The sequence below is a fragment of the Penaeus chinensis genome, chromosome 27 (assembly GCF_019202785.1).
Source record: "Penaeus chinensis breed Huanghai No. 1 chromosome 27, ASM1920278v2, whole genome shotgun sequence".
Taxonomy (NCBI): Eukaryota; Metazoa; Arthropoda; class Malacostraca; order Decapoda; family Penaeidae; genus Penaeus; species Penaeus chinensis.
The window spans coordinates 4,904,596-4,919,849 of record NC_061845.1 but is presented as its reverse complement, the minus strand read 5'-3'; the positions used below and the strand labels follow the sequence as shown (position 1 = coordinate 4,919,849).

General features: G+C 37.6%; 2 protein-coding genes across 3 annotated transcripts in view; one reads left to right on the top strand and one right to left on the bottom strand.

The window, feature by feature from the left end:
• LOC125039493 (leukocyte elastase inhibitor-like) overlaps positions 1–2,377 on the top strand; it is a 3,705-nt gene extending 1,328 nt beyond the window's left edge. The window contains exons 4-6 of the mRNA XM_047633496.1: positions 1–133; positions 560–795; positions 1,282–2,377. The exon at positions 1–133 is cut by the window's left edge and continues 111 nt beyond it. Coding sequence (XP_047489452.1) covers positions 1–133; positions 560–795; positions 1,282–1,554 — 642 coding nt within the window. The 3' untranslated portion in view covers positions 1,555–2,377. The remainder of the gene's footprint in view (positions 134–559; positions 796–1,281) is intronic.
• Positions 1,650–13,817, bottom strand: LOC125039492. Of its 2 annotated transcripts, XM_047633493.1 has the most exons (13): positions 13,478–13,817; positions 11,692–11,887; positions 10,880–10,987; positions 10,479–10,615; positions 10,098–10,259; positions 9,750–9,949; positions 8,907–9,028; positions 7,468–7,946; positions 6,777–6,920; positions 6,464–6,624; positions 5,991–6,047; positions 4,337–4,590; positions 1,650–3,755 (listed from the first exon to the last, which is right to left on the bottom strand). In XM_047633493.1, the coding sequence occupies exons 1-13, from the start codon at positions 13,543–13,545 to the stop codon at positions 3,072–3,074; spliced, it is 2,772 nt and encodes a 923-aa protein (XP_047489449.1). In that variant the 5' UTR covers positions 13,546–13,817; the 3' UTR covers positions 1,650–3,071. The 2 variants fall into 2 exon arrangements, with proteins under 2 accessions (XP_047489449.1, XP_047489450.1); XM_047633494.1 differs by lacking the exon at positions 5,991–6,047 and having other exon boundaries at positions 13,478–13,816.
• Positions 13,818–15,254: the final 1,437 nt, after the last annotated feature.

Below are 15,254 nucleotides of genomic sequence, written 5' to 3'. Positions count from 1 at the left end.
AACGCCATCTACTTCAAGGGCCTGTGGGAGCACCAGTTCAGAATAGCAGACACCTTCAAGGATGAGTTTTTCACTACCCCAACGCAAGTGTCTATGGTCGATATGATGACACAACGGGCCTATTTCAGGAACGGTAAGGGAGAGGGCCGTGGTTATGACGTTGAGTTTGTCGCTTGTATTCTTTCAATGTTCTTTATGTCAGGGTTTGTTGGTTAGTTGGTTTGTTTGTGTGTGTGTGTGTGTGTGTGTGTGTGTGTGTGTGTGTGTGTGTGTGTGTGTGTGTGTGTGTGTGTGTGTGTGTGTGTGTGTGTGTGTGTGTGTGTGTGTGCGCGCGCGTTCGTGCGCGCGCGTGTGTGTGTGTCTATCCATATGGTGTATGTTTGGATGATCGCTGCTTGCTGATGATTGTTGAGTTGGCTACTGCTGTTGTTTTTTATGCGCTTCCCAGTCCTCTTTAATAATGGATCCTCATCTTAGCTCATCTTAAAATTCCTTTTGCAACTGGAATATCATTTTTCCTGTTAACCGCAGCAAAATTAATCTATCCCTTTCACTGCAGGCGTCTCGAAGGAGCTGGACGCCGACGTGGTGGAGCTGCCGTACCGCGGAGGCGCCGCGTCGCTGGTAGTGCTCCTTCCGCGGAACAAACGGACAGGAGACGAGCTCGACCGGATGCTCCAGCGCCTCACCCCCGCCGCCCTCGCCTCCGCCGTCAGGAATTTAGAAATCCGTGAAATAATTCTAACCCTGCCTAAGTTCAAATTCGAGAAGGGTCTCTCGTCTGAGCTCAAAGAGGTGAGCTGAATGGCTTGTTTTAGCGGGTCGAAATGGTCGTTTGTGCATGCTAGAATTTTGAAGTTCCTGTGGGTAAAAGAACAGCTTCTCTTTTCTCTTTATAGTTTTAGTTTGGTCACGTGTTATTAGAATTTACTTTATCTAGCCTGCAAATATAACAATAAATAAACTGATGAGTAAATGAAACCAAGCCAGGCAATGTTTGCCCTTTTACTTATTCGCCTTTTCCTCAAAATAATTTTAATGGTATAAAACCCACAATGCACAAACTAGATTTATTGATAATGAGACAATTTTGAAGTCCACCTGGATTCCATATGTGAAGAGTATTTTCCTAATCGAATGAAGGACTGGGCCAAGACTGCTATTAATGACCACCCAGTTCTGCAAATAACACTGATACTTAAATCTAATCCTTTAACAGCTGAAATCTTTTAAAATAGATCTTCCTCTCTCCTTGTGCTCACTCCTTACTTCCTTCCTCAGGCTCTAATGCGCATGGGGATCCGTGATTTGTTCAACGCCGAGGCCGACCTCTCGTCCTTTGGCAAATCCCTCTTCGCGTCCGACGTCGCTCACAAGGCCGTGATAGAGGTCAACGAGGAAGGGTCAGAGGCCGCGGCAGCCACGGTAGTGCTGCTCGACATCCGCGTCTCCCCGCCAATGATCTACTGTAACAGGCCGTTCTTGTTCTTCATTCGAGACAATGTTGTGAACAATATCCTGTTCATGGGGGTTTTCAGGGAACCTCAGCCGTAAGTGCTCTGGTGGCCTTACAGATGCCTTGTGTGTGTGTGTGTTTATGCGCACGTATTCCAATATATGAATGTTTGTAAACGACCTGTTTTATTTTCCGTACTGAAAACATTTTTTGTGTGAAAATACTCTTTGTTGCCTAATTGTTTTGTGATCTATTGCAGAGGTTCCCACCCTTTCTACACTAGCTTCCCCTTTCGTAACCTTCCCGCCATCAACCGTTCTGTTTATATTTTTCTATAGCCACGTATTTCTAGACTAAGGAAAGGAATATCCAGCACTCTGTTGAACCTTTGTTCACAATAATCCCTGAAGACATAGCTTCATCATATATTTTTTATATGGACACTAACGACCACCTCGAAAAGTAGCCAACATTCTTCTTGTGCGTGTATGGAAGAAAATATGACAAAATGTCGAGTGTGTAAAACTTACATTTGTCATTTGAGGGTTTCATAGTCAATAATGTTTTTGATAACGTATAAACAGTAAAAATCATAAACTGTGTTTGTTTAGAGAAAACATCCTATAGATGATTGCCTATCTGTTATGCAGAATGTGATTTTTAAGCTCAAGTGTATTTTTACTTTCCTTACAATTTGTAACCACGTTCTCTCATGCAATCTTTTTGTATATACACTTAAGAAGTCAGTATTTATGTAACGAGTTCAGCAGTAAACTCGAAATTGGGTGACTGCTAAATTAGGAATGGTGTCTGTGTTAGTGTCTAGTTATGTATTGATAGTTGATCCAGATTTTGTTTTTTCTATTTGCATGTTATTTTTCACATGTTTCCATGATTTGCATATTAAATATTTTTTCCTGACTTGATTTCTGATGATATGAAAGAGGATACCAAATTCATAAGGACATTAAAGTTCATGAGAAAAATGTGAAATTCCAATAAATTTATTCAGAAGCATTGCTTTCTGATTGAACAAGAGTGTATCAGAATTACATTTATCTTAACTTATCAATTTAGTTGAAAAAATATTCTTATACTACTGAAACAAATAAACTTAAAGATTAACAACTATTTTAGATATAACTATCTGATATTACAACTGAAACTATTATTGATTTTACTCATGTATACACTATAGCATCAGGAACAGATCTATAAAGGAATATGAATAAGGAATAATTCTTAAACTGAAATTTACCAGACTGTTTATTTATAAGCTGACTAGGTTTCATGAGAACTGCACTAACTGAAAAAGGGAGACGAGAAAATTAAATAAAAACAAAGTTTGTCAGAGACTTTAGAAGGCACCACAGTGGTCTGATCAACAGTCTTTCTTATAAAGATTTGCTCTATGTAATAATCATCTACGCAATTAATTTGTGATTCTAGATTTTTTCAGCTTCAAAAACTACAAATCTCATTTTCCAAACTAAATGATGACTATCAATAAGAAAAATCCACTCTAGAAATTTAAATATCTATAAACATACATTTCACTGGAAAACAACACTGAACAACATTAACAGATAAAATTATCACATTTCTCACACAGCCACTAACACTCTCCAGTTGCTTTTATTCCCTCAGGAGCCTTCACTTCCAGCAAACCCTTCTTCAGGTTTTCAGAAGCATCTCCAATTTCCCGAAGCACTTTGATACTCTTGCTGTCCCTCAGGGCTTTCTCCCGTTTGTACTCCATTTTCTTTGTTAACCTTTCCTTCATGTACTCGAAATACTCATCCATGACATCCAGCCGCCGCTCCCCTTGCTCAATCTGATATTCAAGGAAGACTGTTGATGGGTCAGACGCCTTGCCATTGACTTGTACTTTCTCTACCCTAGGTGTTGAGGTCTGCAGCACAACTGTCTTTTCACTATGCAGGGGTGCACTGGGTGACCTTGGAGGCACAGTGAGTGTTGTACCTGCTGAAGACTGCACTATGTGGATAACTGGTGGTTCGGCTCTTTCTTCAGACTTGATAGGGACATTTGGACGGAAGACCTGGGAATTTTTCGGTGCCTCCATCTTCTCTGGAGAATGGGCTTTAGTGGGTGTTGAAGCAAGTTTTGAAGGGGCTGATGCCTTTGCTGGGGAGGCTGGTTTTGTCAGAGGCACTTCCTCAGTTTGGAGGGTAGACTGGGGTGCCACAGGACCTTTACTGCCACTGCTATTACCACTTTGAACTTCACATTCTGGTGGCACAGTGAGAACTGTTGTTCCTAAAAGATCATCCAGTAGCTGCAAAAGATGTACAGTACTCAGTGAATGCAAAATACTAGAAGTCTATTGTTAAAAAACGTAATGCAACAAAAGTCATCCAGATTCTGAAGACATAAATAAAATGTTTAAAAATTGTAATCATGGATATTTATTTCAGATTACTCTATTGGTTGTAAAATAATTTCCTGGTAATATCAACAGAAAAATAATCTTATCCTCAATACTGTTATTCATGGTTATTCCTAATCTTAAAGCTAATGTATGTCTCTACTGCTTACTCTTTATATATATATATATATATATATATATATATATATATATATATATATATATATATATATGCATACATACATACATACATATATGTATACACACACACACATATATATACATACATATATACATATATATAAAATTAATAAAAAATCAAAATAAATAAATAGGCATACAGTAAGGCAACACAAACTCCTCAACATTTCAGGTACGGGTTAGATTCCTCTTCATCCAGGGAAAGGAAGATAGGATACTACAAAATTCCTACCCTGACCCTAATTTTACATTTCCTTTCTTTAACCATGACTGCCCCTCCAACTCCATACCTGGAAGTAATCCCACATTATTTTGACTTTCGGATCTTCGCTGTTCTTCTCCTTTATTCTCCGGTATGTAGTGATCAGGTTATTCCACTTCCTCCTGATCTTCTCAATGGTAAAGGAAAAGCCCCTGAAACACAGTTCCTCCTGCACCTCCCTGTACACCACAGCACGGGAGTGTATCAGGAGAAACCTCTGGAATCTCTGGCGGATGAATTCGATCAACAGAAGGGTGGCAGTGTGGTTGAAGTCTGCCTCGTCTGCAAAAACCAAGTCATTAGAGGAAAATAGGCTTTTTAAGAAAATTGGTGATAGGAAAGAGTATACTTAAACATATAAGGGGCCCTCCAAAATTACCTCAAATATACAAATACTTCCTGTTCATCATACTGTCACTGATACCTGATAAACCATTATTGTAACAAATCTAAATTTTGTGTGAAGTAAGGAGACAGTCATGGAAGAAGGCTTCAGCTAATACTTGAAGACATTCTAGCTAGAATTTTTATATCAATTTTAACTACAGGAAAAAAGGAGAAAATTTTCTGCTAAAATTCATAAATTCTGATTTTCCAAATCTATTTACTGCATAACCCTGTGTCCCTGAAAGGAAAATTTACATCATCTATTTGCCTTCCTTTCAGAACTGCTTTCATTTCTTAATGTATGTACTGAATGTGAGTGTGCTAAATATGAATCAGATTGGAGAACAGTAAGGAAACAATTACCTGCTGTAATGATACATACAAAACCTAGTCTTCATTCCATTTAGAGGATTTATAGCATATGATGCCAGATTTTGTACTTTTTGGGGGTGAACTTTTTCCTTATTTTCTCTTCCAACAATTTATACAGTAAAATATGCAGTAACAAATATAACTCCTTTTCTCACATCATATCAACAGCTGACCATTAAAATTGGATGTGTTTAATATTCAAGACAAGTAGATTGAAGTCATACAATGAGTAGTAGCAACTTAACCAGCTGATGCCAGAAGTCTACTACTTTCCTCCATTCCTTGAATTTTTAGAAAGATTTTTATTTATAGTGCTATTATTACCATTAATAATGTTCTAATAATAATAATAACCATAATAACATTAGTATTGACAATAATAGTAAGAGAAGTAAAACAGACCTACAACTGACTTCTTGGTAATTAGAAAGTTATCCATGTGTAAACAAATGTGTAAATAAATAATCCAGTGAACATGGTAAATACCTGGCACTAATGGGTTAATTCTTAGTCTATACTGCACATTTATGGATAAATGATGAAAAAAGTATAAAAAAGAGGAAACATTTCAAAAGGCAAGATGTATGACTAACAATCCAATCATTACTTCTGCAAAAATACATCATCTAACACATAGTTTATAATGTAATTCATAAGCTTTAATTTTTATAATGTCAATTAAAAAACTTGTGTAATGAAAAGTGAGGAATTCTCATTCTTATCTTTCCTTCATCATATATAATCACTCACACTCTTGTCTGTCTGTATTACATCATGAGTATATTTCTCTAACTAATGACAAGGGATACAAAGAACACTCACAGACTTATATATGCATGAGTGTTAGGAAGAACACCACATAAAGAGTTTGGGTGTGGCAATGACAGTTTGAGAGGGCAGAGCATGAGTAATGGTTAAACTACCTTGATTTTTGTTGTCATTCCCAGCTGCACTGGGCTTGGATGTGGAGTATTCATGATCTGCAGAAAGCAAGAACTAAATAACTGTTGTATATAGAGATCATTACATATCTTAAACCTTAAAGGATGAAGCATAACACCTGTCATCCTCAAGTATGGATGCACACTAGACAAGAGACAGCAAAAGACATTAAAAAAACAAATCCAATCATCCATTTTATAAAAATAACAATTTGAACTAAAATAAATGTGTATTTGAGTTGAGCAAAAAAGTTTCTGTCCTGTGTGCTCATGAAACTCTGAACTTTGCCCTCTCCTAGGGGTTATGACTACTGTGTAACAGGCATACACAACATGGAGATGATTCATAAACCCTAAGCAAGCAAGGGAGCCCATTTCAGCCACCTCCACTGCCTAATATTTCCTACCCTCTAGCAACCCATCTAATTACAATACAAATATGAAAGTCTACTAACCATTCTGAGTGGTTTTGGCAACAATCTGAAACACTGAGGAGGAGTCTTTGCCGACTAAATTTTCACACTGATCCTGAGGTAGAGGATCAATTAGGTCTTTTCTGGAGATGATGGAGTACTGGTTCTCCAAGTCCTTAAGGATGTGTCTCATAGCACTGGCTCTAGAATTTGAAAAGTTGTTATCAAAAATCTGTAAAACAAAACTAGCTATTAAACAGAGTGAAACGTATTCATATTTTTAGAAAATTATGCTATTTTAAAGGCATATAGGTTTTTTTCCGTGATATAGCTAACAAAAGGTGTCAGAGCATACCGAACAGCCTGCTGCATCCAGAAAGCCTGAAGTTGTGAAATCACCTGCCGCAGAGCTTTGCTATCCCAGTGCCAGCCCTCTTCTTCATAAACTGCTTTGAAGAGGACCAGTGGTACTTCACTTGTAATCAAGTGCTGTTTCTTTCTGAAAGGAAATTTATCTACATATAACGCCAGTGCTCAGCCAGTCTTTTTCCCATTTTTTTAAAGATAATCTTACACACACACATACCCAAAAACACACAAAAAAAACACACAGACAACATACACAAGAAACAATCACTAAAAAAAAAAAAAATAAATAAATAAAAAATGACATGCACTGAAATGACAAAAAAAATAACAAATAAAACAATCAGAGAAACAGACACACACACATATAAGTATATAGACACACACGCATCTAAGTATATAAGATATCTAAATATAACATGTTATAATATATATATACTACCTTCCCTCACATTCTTACTCAATATAAACAGAATCCTTCAAATAAATACTTCAGTAGTATATTCTATATACTATCAAACATGTTGAAAAAGGTATGAATGGGAATTAATCAATTCTTGTGGCAAGATGTGAAATGTTTTGATACTTGTAATTCTTACAAAGTTATGACTAATAATAAACCAAGAAATTGCCTATCTTGCCGCATGAGGTGATCCAACCCATTCACAAGTCTTTTTTACCTTGGCTGTTTGCTAGCATCCAACATTGCCACAACAGAATCCGGCTCTGCCTTCCCCACTCCCACGCTGAAGAGCAGTGCCATGATCTTCCTCACTTCCTCGCACAGAAAGTCCTCTCCTTTGAGGGTTGCCACACACATGTCGTATCCTTCCTCTCTATTACTCTGACCCCCTACATCCTTATCATCTGCTCTCCTGAGTGTCACTTCAGGAGCGTTTTCAAGACGCTTCCCTCTCCTTTGATCTCCTCGGGCTGGCCTATGTACAACGTTCTCCTTGGGCTCACTATCCTTTTCCTTAGGGTTGCTGGCACATTGGCAGGATTCACTGTAGAGAGCCTTGAGGTCACAGCAAGTTGGCAATACAGTGGACGAGATTATGTTCCTGCTGACACTACCAAGATCTTTGACTGTCTCCTTGCTGTAAAAATTTCTAAAGTCGTTTCGCCCGATGAGGTGTTGAGCGGCTTCATTCATGAGCTGCATGGGTTGGAAATATTATTTGTGAAATATAAAAACAGAAAAAATAAATAATAAACTGCCAAAAATGAAGAATGGAAAAAAAAATGGAAGAAGCAGCAGGAGGAAAAAAGGTAAAAAGTAGAAAAAGAAGAATATTATATACATGAAGTTCCAAACAGTTTTGACAGTTTTGTACTTTGTATAATTTGAATTACTATCAATATATTTAAGTATATCCCAATAGGCACCTATGTGGATTACTAATGCTCTCTCTCATACAAGTAATCAAAGAAGTTTCAGAGATTAAGTTGTAAAATTAATCTTAATACAAAGATTAACTAAAGAATCAAAATTGTAAGTCATTGACAAATATGGTACACAATGTAATTGAATTAACATGTGTTTAGAGGAGGGGGAAAAAGGGGAAAGGAGTAGAAGAAAAAAGAAAAAAAGAAAAGGAAAGGGAAAGGTGAAGAAGGATGGGGAGGGGGAAAAGTAAGAGGATATGGAGGAGGAAGAGGTGGAGGTGGAGGTGGAGGAGGTGGAGGAGGAGGAGGAGGAGGAGGAGGAGGAGGATGTGGAGGAGGAGGAGGAGGAGGAGGAGGAGGAGGAGGAGGAGGAGGAGGAGGAGGAGGAGGAGGAGGAGGAGGAGGAGGAGGAGGAGGAGGAGGAGGAGGAGGAGGAGGAGGAGGAGGAGGAAGAAGAAGAAGAGGAGAAGGATGTGGAGGAGGATGAGGATGTGGAGGATGTGGAGGAGGAGGAGGAGGAGGAGGAGGATGTGGAGGATGTAGAGGAGGAGGAGGATGTGGAGGATGTAGAGGAGGAGGAGGATGTGGAGGAGGAGGAGGAGGAGGAGGAGGAGGATGTGGAGGAGGAGGAGGATGTGGAGGAAGAGGAGGAGGAGGAGGAGGCAGCCAAAACCTAAAAACAATTTTTCTATACTCTATTAATCATTTCTAGTCATAACATTCTGTTTACCTCAATATTCAAGCTTCCTCTTGGAAAAAAATACTTGAAGGTTTTTATGGGGCTCTTAGATTTGGGCGAATATCCAGCCTGAACTGGACACCAAGCCAGCAGCCGAATCTCCATGGGTAAAGCTGCAAACCACATGTCTTTAATTAGATTTGTAAGTCTCAGTCTCACTCTTTTTTTTACAGTATAAAACAAATAAATAGTAAGTCTACTCTGTCCTCCATTGTGCTAGACCAAAAACAAACAACAGGATAGATATGAACTCTTCTGGTGAACAATGTAATTGTCAAGTCTGAATTTAAGAGTGACAAGTAATTGTAAAATAGCCTATAATGCCCTTATAAGTCTTAATAATGTAGTAGAAAAGCCAGATTAAGGGGACCCCATACATACCCTTAAATTTGCTTATAATGTTTATCAGAAATAATCAAGTCATAATCTATATATAAAAAAATCCAGACTAATTTCTATCTCAGATTCGGTGCATTTATAGGAAAAGGAAATATAAACTACAGTATTAGAGTATCAATATAAGGTGTGACTTCTCCAATGCAGTATACTAATAAGAACATTTTTAGCATTACACATGTAATTTCATTTTAAGTATACTAGACAATCAATATAGAGGTTGATTTGATTATGCAGACTATTAAATGTATAAATCTCATTTTGTGTTGGTTTTTTTTCTGCCCAAAAAAGGAAAGAGATAAATTACAAATAAAAAAATAAATAAATATATAAATTAGAAACAAGTTCCCTTGGATTTGGGAGAAAACTTTCCCTTTATTTTCCTGTATTCATCTGTGAATTTTCCACCTTTTTTTTAAAGAACCAAAAAGAACTCACCTTCATTCACTACTCTTGTGTAATCAATCTCCTGCTCGCCATTCTCTTCTGCACACAGAGGCAATGTTGGGTTCTCTTCCACTGCTGACCCTGCTTTTTTGTCTGGAGGAATGACTCCCAGGCCAGACTTAAGATTACTTCGGACTATGATAGAGATTACTTGGTCAAAGGGGCTGAAGCCTTCACTGTTGCTGCTGCACCTGACATATTGATGGAGATATTTCAGTAGTAAGAGCAATAGGAGAAAATATTGTAACTAATTTTAAGCAGGTTGATAAAACTGCCTATCTGATGATTCGCAGAGTTTTTCAACACACAGTGCAATATTTCAGACTTTTAGTGTCTTACCTTTCAAACTTTGAACTAATAATAGATTCTGTTAAATTTGTTTTCAGAAGTGCTTGCAGTAATTTATCTTCAATACTTTGTTGGATTTCTTCCTGCGATGCACAGCTCTGGTAGTCCCACCCAAGATATGCCACTTTCAACAAGATCTGCCTCCTTGGATACCTACAAAATATAGAAAAAACATATATAATAACATACAGGATTTTAAAACCTCACATCATCTAATTGAATTTCCTTTTCATTCACATCTGTCTTCCCTGATAAGGTATATGAGTCTTGTAATCAGCTAAGGTAATTTCAAAACCAACATATTTTCAATACTTGTCAAACAAAATCTCTAACCAATACACTACATCTTTTACATGAGTATGAGCAACAGACCTGAAGACAAAGATGTTTTTATTCTTGCTCTCCGTCTTCTTAGTCTCAGTCACTGTTGAGGGTCGTGGACTCCGTGAAAGCAGCTTTGTCAATTTCTTGTTGTGTTCCTCTAGCAGCTGCAATTTTGCCTCAAGTTCCTGGGTATTAAAAGATATCCAAATAATACCTCAAGTAAAACTTCCCTTCTGTTTCCACTGCATATTGGGTATCCAAAGTAATTGTACCTAATGAAACATATTTACTTTTCTGACAAGGCCTTTATTACTCGTGATTTTTTCCCTCTTCCCCTTTAATAATGACATTTCTAATTTATCCATTAACAAAAAAGACACACATATATCATGTCAACTTCTATTTCATATATTCATTTTCCCTCTATATACCAAAGGCAAGGCACACACCTCACGACTTAATTTGGTGCTGGTTTCCTGTTTCTGTTTTTTCCTCGGCCGACCCCTCTGTGCAGGAACCATCGTCTCACTCTCCGGAGGCTCTTCTCTTGGCCTGGCCTGTCATTGTGGAAGAATATTGTGGATAATAAGAAAATGTCTAAGCAGCAATCTATAATTATAAATTAGTAACATTAATAGAACCAATAATCAAGCAATGATAAAAATAATTTATCATTAAAGGAAATGAAAAGATAATTAATGATGAAATATACTAAACTAATAAAAACAAAAACAACGAATTCTGGTCCCTCTCCCAGGGGTATCAATAAGATGGAACTAATATCAAATATATAAACAAATATTTGCAGTTATCAATTTATCAATAATCCTTATTTGTTCTTGCTTTAGTGTACACCAAAATTCTTTAATATATCTCAATTTTATCATCATAACCTACATTCACACAACAATCTCACAATTTCCCATGCATTGGACCATCTAAAACATAAGCAGTTATTTGGGATATATTTTTTCTCTTCCTTAACAATTCTAATATTTTCAAAAATGTTGTTTTTCATGAATATCATGATACATATGATATGAGATCTAACACTATAGAAATAAAATTTTTTAATGGCTATAAACTCTTTGTTATATAAATTATACACTATCTTTATATCATACCTAATAATATAAAATATTTATCTTATAATATAATACAAGAGCAAGTATAATCCACATGCAATAAAGTCTGAAATCTTATCTTTTCCCTCACATCCACAGCCTGACATGAAATAACATAATAAAGCACACACACACACCTTCTTCCTCGTGGGTGCAGGTATATCGAAAAGCGTCGGCACAGCATTGTCTTTTAGTCTGGTGGTCTGGCCCGTCTTATCAAAGCACGACTCGGTAAAATGGTCAGAGCAGAGGAGTGACCTCTTGGATGGTGTCCAATACTCACGGTTGACCTCCCTCACCCACTGCTGCCTCAGCGAACCATCCTTGGGGAAGCTGTGGATTCATTCAGAATTGGGGGGTGACATTGGGGAATAGTAGACTTAAATTCAATACTTAAACCATTGCTGTCGGGTAATCACAGTCTACTGTAGTTTTCTATAGTGAATTTTGTGCTCACTCACTAAGGAGCTAATTAGTGGGCCTACATGACCTCACCTGATTTCCCCATTTCTTGAATTTTCTTGAAAAGGGTAACTAGGTAAAACAGGTAGGACAGATACTTAATTCCTTGGTGATTTAGCACTTTTGAAGCCATCTATGCATAAAGACAATTAATAAATAAACAATGAATTCTTGCCATCCCAGCATCAATGGTTTTTTTTTTTTAATAATAAAAAATAAATAAAATTAAAAATATTTTGTTTATCAGTGTACTGTATTGCAGATTTTTACAAATAAACTGTGATGGTGATAATGATATATGATATATATAACATGTTATGATATGAAAAGGAAAACAGCCACAGTAAGAAATGAATATAAATCATAACATTTTGAACTCTTCATATTTTTTGTCTGAAGAGGAACTTGTAAAGAGTTCAAAATTATACAATTTATATTCAATTCTTGCTGTGGCTGTTTTCCTTTACATCTTTGTGTACATGTTACTGTGTTTGTGTTAATGTTATAACATGATGAACTGATGAAATGATACAGTCATATGATTACATAGTTTAGAATAATGTTTAGAATAATATATATGATATGATATTATATAATATCATATCATATACATTATTACATTATATGAGATATATGATATGATATGAGATATGATATATGTTATAATATGTTATGATATATGAATCATGGTATTTTTCCAACTATGACAACCATCACTCTCACGGTAAACAACTTAAGTGCTCGATCTGACTTGTAGCGTATATGCAAAAATACTTATAACATTTGAATTCACTCGTACAGGAGTGGATGCTACATGCAGCCGGGGATTTTTTTTCTTAGCAAATACTGGTAAACTCCTTGCCAATTCATCATTAAATAAGGAAGCCGTCCAACTTCGTCTTGTCAGAATATGACAGCTGAAGGCCAAAGAAGAGATTCTTTGGCCTTTGCTGGAGCACCAAAATTGCAGTGGTCAATGCATATAACTTCGTTATTTTTCATTTGCAAAGGGTACATATAAGAAAAGTTTCACAGATTTGGCTGCTCTGTCATTTCCAAATATGATTTGCCTTGTAAGTATGACAAATATACCTTAGAAAATGTTGATTTCTTTAGTCCATGTTATCTTGTGGGAGATGATTGTCATTGATAGGAAATTCAACATCTTTACATTTATGCAAGATGTGAAAATGCTGTCAAAATAATAGCTGTTGAATGGTCTCTATCATACGTGAGGTTCAGCTGTTTCTTTTAATGAAGCTAAATATATCATGATTTATACCTACAGCTGAAGCACCATTTGTTTTGAAAAGGACATGGTAGCATTAGTTATAACATGTCTATATTTCTAGATTTTATATTTCTTATGCATATCAGCAGTCACTATACGACATAAACTATATATCACATTACCAATTACACTATTAACTTAGAAACGTCTAAATTTCCTTCAAAACTTACAGGTGAAATGTTTTTCCATTGGGTCTCTCCGGCCTATTTGTGCAATTTGGAGCAGAACAAGCAGGCATTTTTCACGGTTTTCATGCCTCAAGAAAGAGAAGAAAATGAGGTGTCTTGGCCCTGTTTCAATTCTAGGGTTTCTCCTTTTTTTCGCTTCCTAAAACGGAAAAAAAGGCTAACAGGCCAGAAAAAACGTCTACAGAAACGTTTCCAATATGGCGGCTAAACATTTAATACCCTATTTTTTAAATAAATTCGAAGTATTTGAATTTGTTTCCTTCGTATTTTACCGGAAATAACGTCTTAGTTATGATTCTCATTTAAAATATAGAACTTTAAAAGGGTTTATTAGTAACTAAAACGTTCTTACGTTGTCATAGAAAATGTGGAGTTTGACTAGGGGAGCCTATAGTATAATTCAATAATGTCTTTTTAACAAACGTTACATGGCGCGGAGTCTAAAATTGGTCCACTTAATGCAGAGAGAATAAAGAATAAAAAAAAAAAATGGTCGCCACTCTATTTCCTTAACAAGTTTCTATGCACATGAAATTTTTCTGAAATCCGGGGTTACATCTACTGCATTGTGTGCGTTTGGCTGAGTATTTTGAGTAGTTGTATAAGGGTAATGTTGAGATTCCTCTGCCAGACCCATCCATCAGCGAGGATCTCCCTACCAAGCTGAAGAGCCGAAGAGTGGTAAAGCAGCAGGTGTTTGTGGCATCCCAGCTGAATTGTTAAAGGCTGATGGAGAACCTATGGCAAGGGGCATGTATGCAGTCCTGTCTGCCATCTGGCAGACTGGTACCTTTCCCCCTGACCTGCTGAGGGGTATGGTCATCCCTTTCTGGAAGGGGAAAGGGGATCACTCTGGGACTGCAGCAATCACCGAGGCATTACACTACTCAGTGTACCAGGCAAGGTACTCGCGCACATCCTACTAAGACGTATCAGAGACCACCTGTTGAGGCACCAAAGGCCGGAGCAATCTGGATTCACTCCTGGTAAGTCCACAATAGACCGCATCCTGGCGCTTCGAGTCATTGTAGAGCGCCGTCGTCAGTTCGGACATGGGCTGCTCGCAGCCTACATCGACCTCAAGCAGGCGTTTGACGCGGTGCATCGCGAATCACTCTGAGAGATCCTGAGGCTAAGAGGAATTCCAACAAGGATTATTGGACTAATAGCAAACCTGTATACAGGCACTGAAAGTGCTGTACAGCGTGGTGGGGGCCTGTCGAGCTAGTTCCCTGTTAGTTCAGTTGTGAGGCAAGGCTGTGTTCTTGCACCAACACTTTTCAACTCTTGCATGGATTGGATACCGGGTAGAGCTACTGTCCAAAGTCACTGTGGAGCAACTCTGTGCAATATCAAGGTTAGAGACCTTGACTTTGCAGATGATGTAGCCGTTCTCTCTGAATCTCTGGAAACCCTAGTGGTGCATTTAGCAATGGAGCAAAGCTCCTGGGGCTAGAGGTTTCCTGGACCAAGACCAAGATCCAGGATTTTGGGGGCCTACTAGGAGACCCTGTGCAGTTGGTACGTGCTTGCGGTGAAAACATCGAAGTCACAGAGAGCTTTATATACCTCGGTAGTGCAGTTCACGACTCTGGGCTGTCAGACCAGGAAGCCAGTAGACGGATTGGCCTTGCAGCAGGGGTCATGAAATCTCTCGACAAAAGTATTTGGAGATGCCGGTACCTGTGCAGAAGGACCAAGTTACGTGTTTTCAATCCGTGATCGCCAACTCAGGCTATATGGCCACTTGGCTCGATTC

Excerpts from the sequence above, each read along its gene's own strand:
- LOC125039492 (XM_047633493.1), bottom strand. The coding sequence starts at position 13,545 with ATGCCTGCTTGTTCTGCTCCAAATTGCACAAATAGGCCGGAGAGACCC. Across the intron at positions 10,260-10,478 it reads AAAAACATCTTTGTCTTCAG|GTATCCAAGGAGGCAGATCT; the intron begins GTCTGTTGCTCA and ends TATATTTTGTAG. Across the intron at positions 6,625-6,776 it reads TGGATGCAGCAGGCTGTTCG|AGCCAGTGCTATGAGACACA; the intron begins GTATGCTCTGAC and ends TTCAAATTCTAG.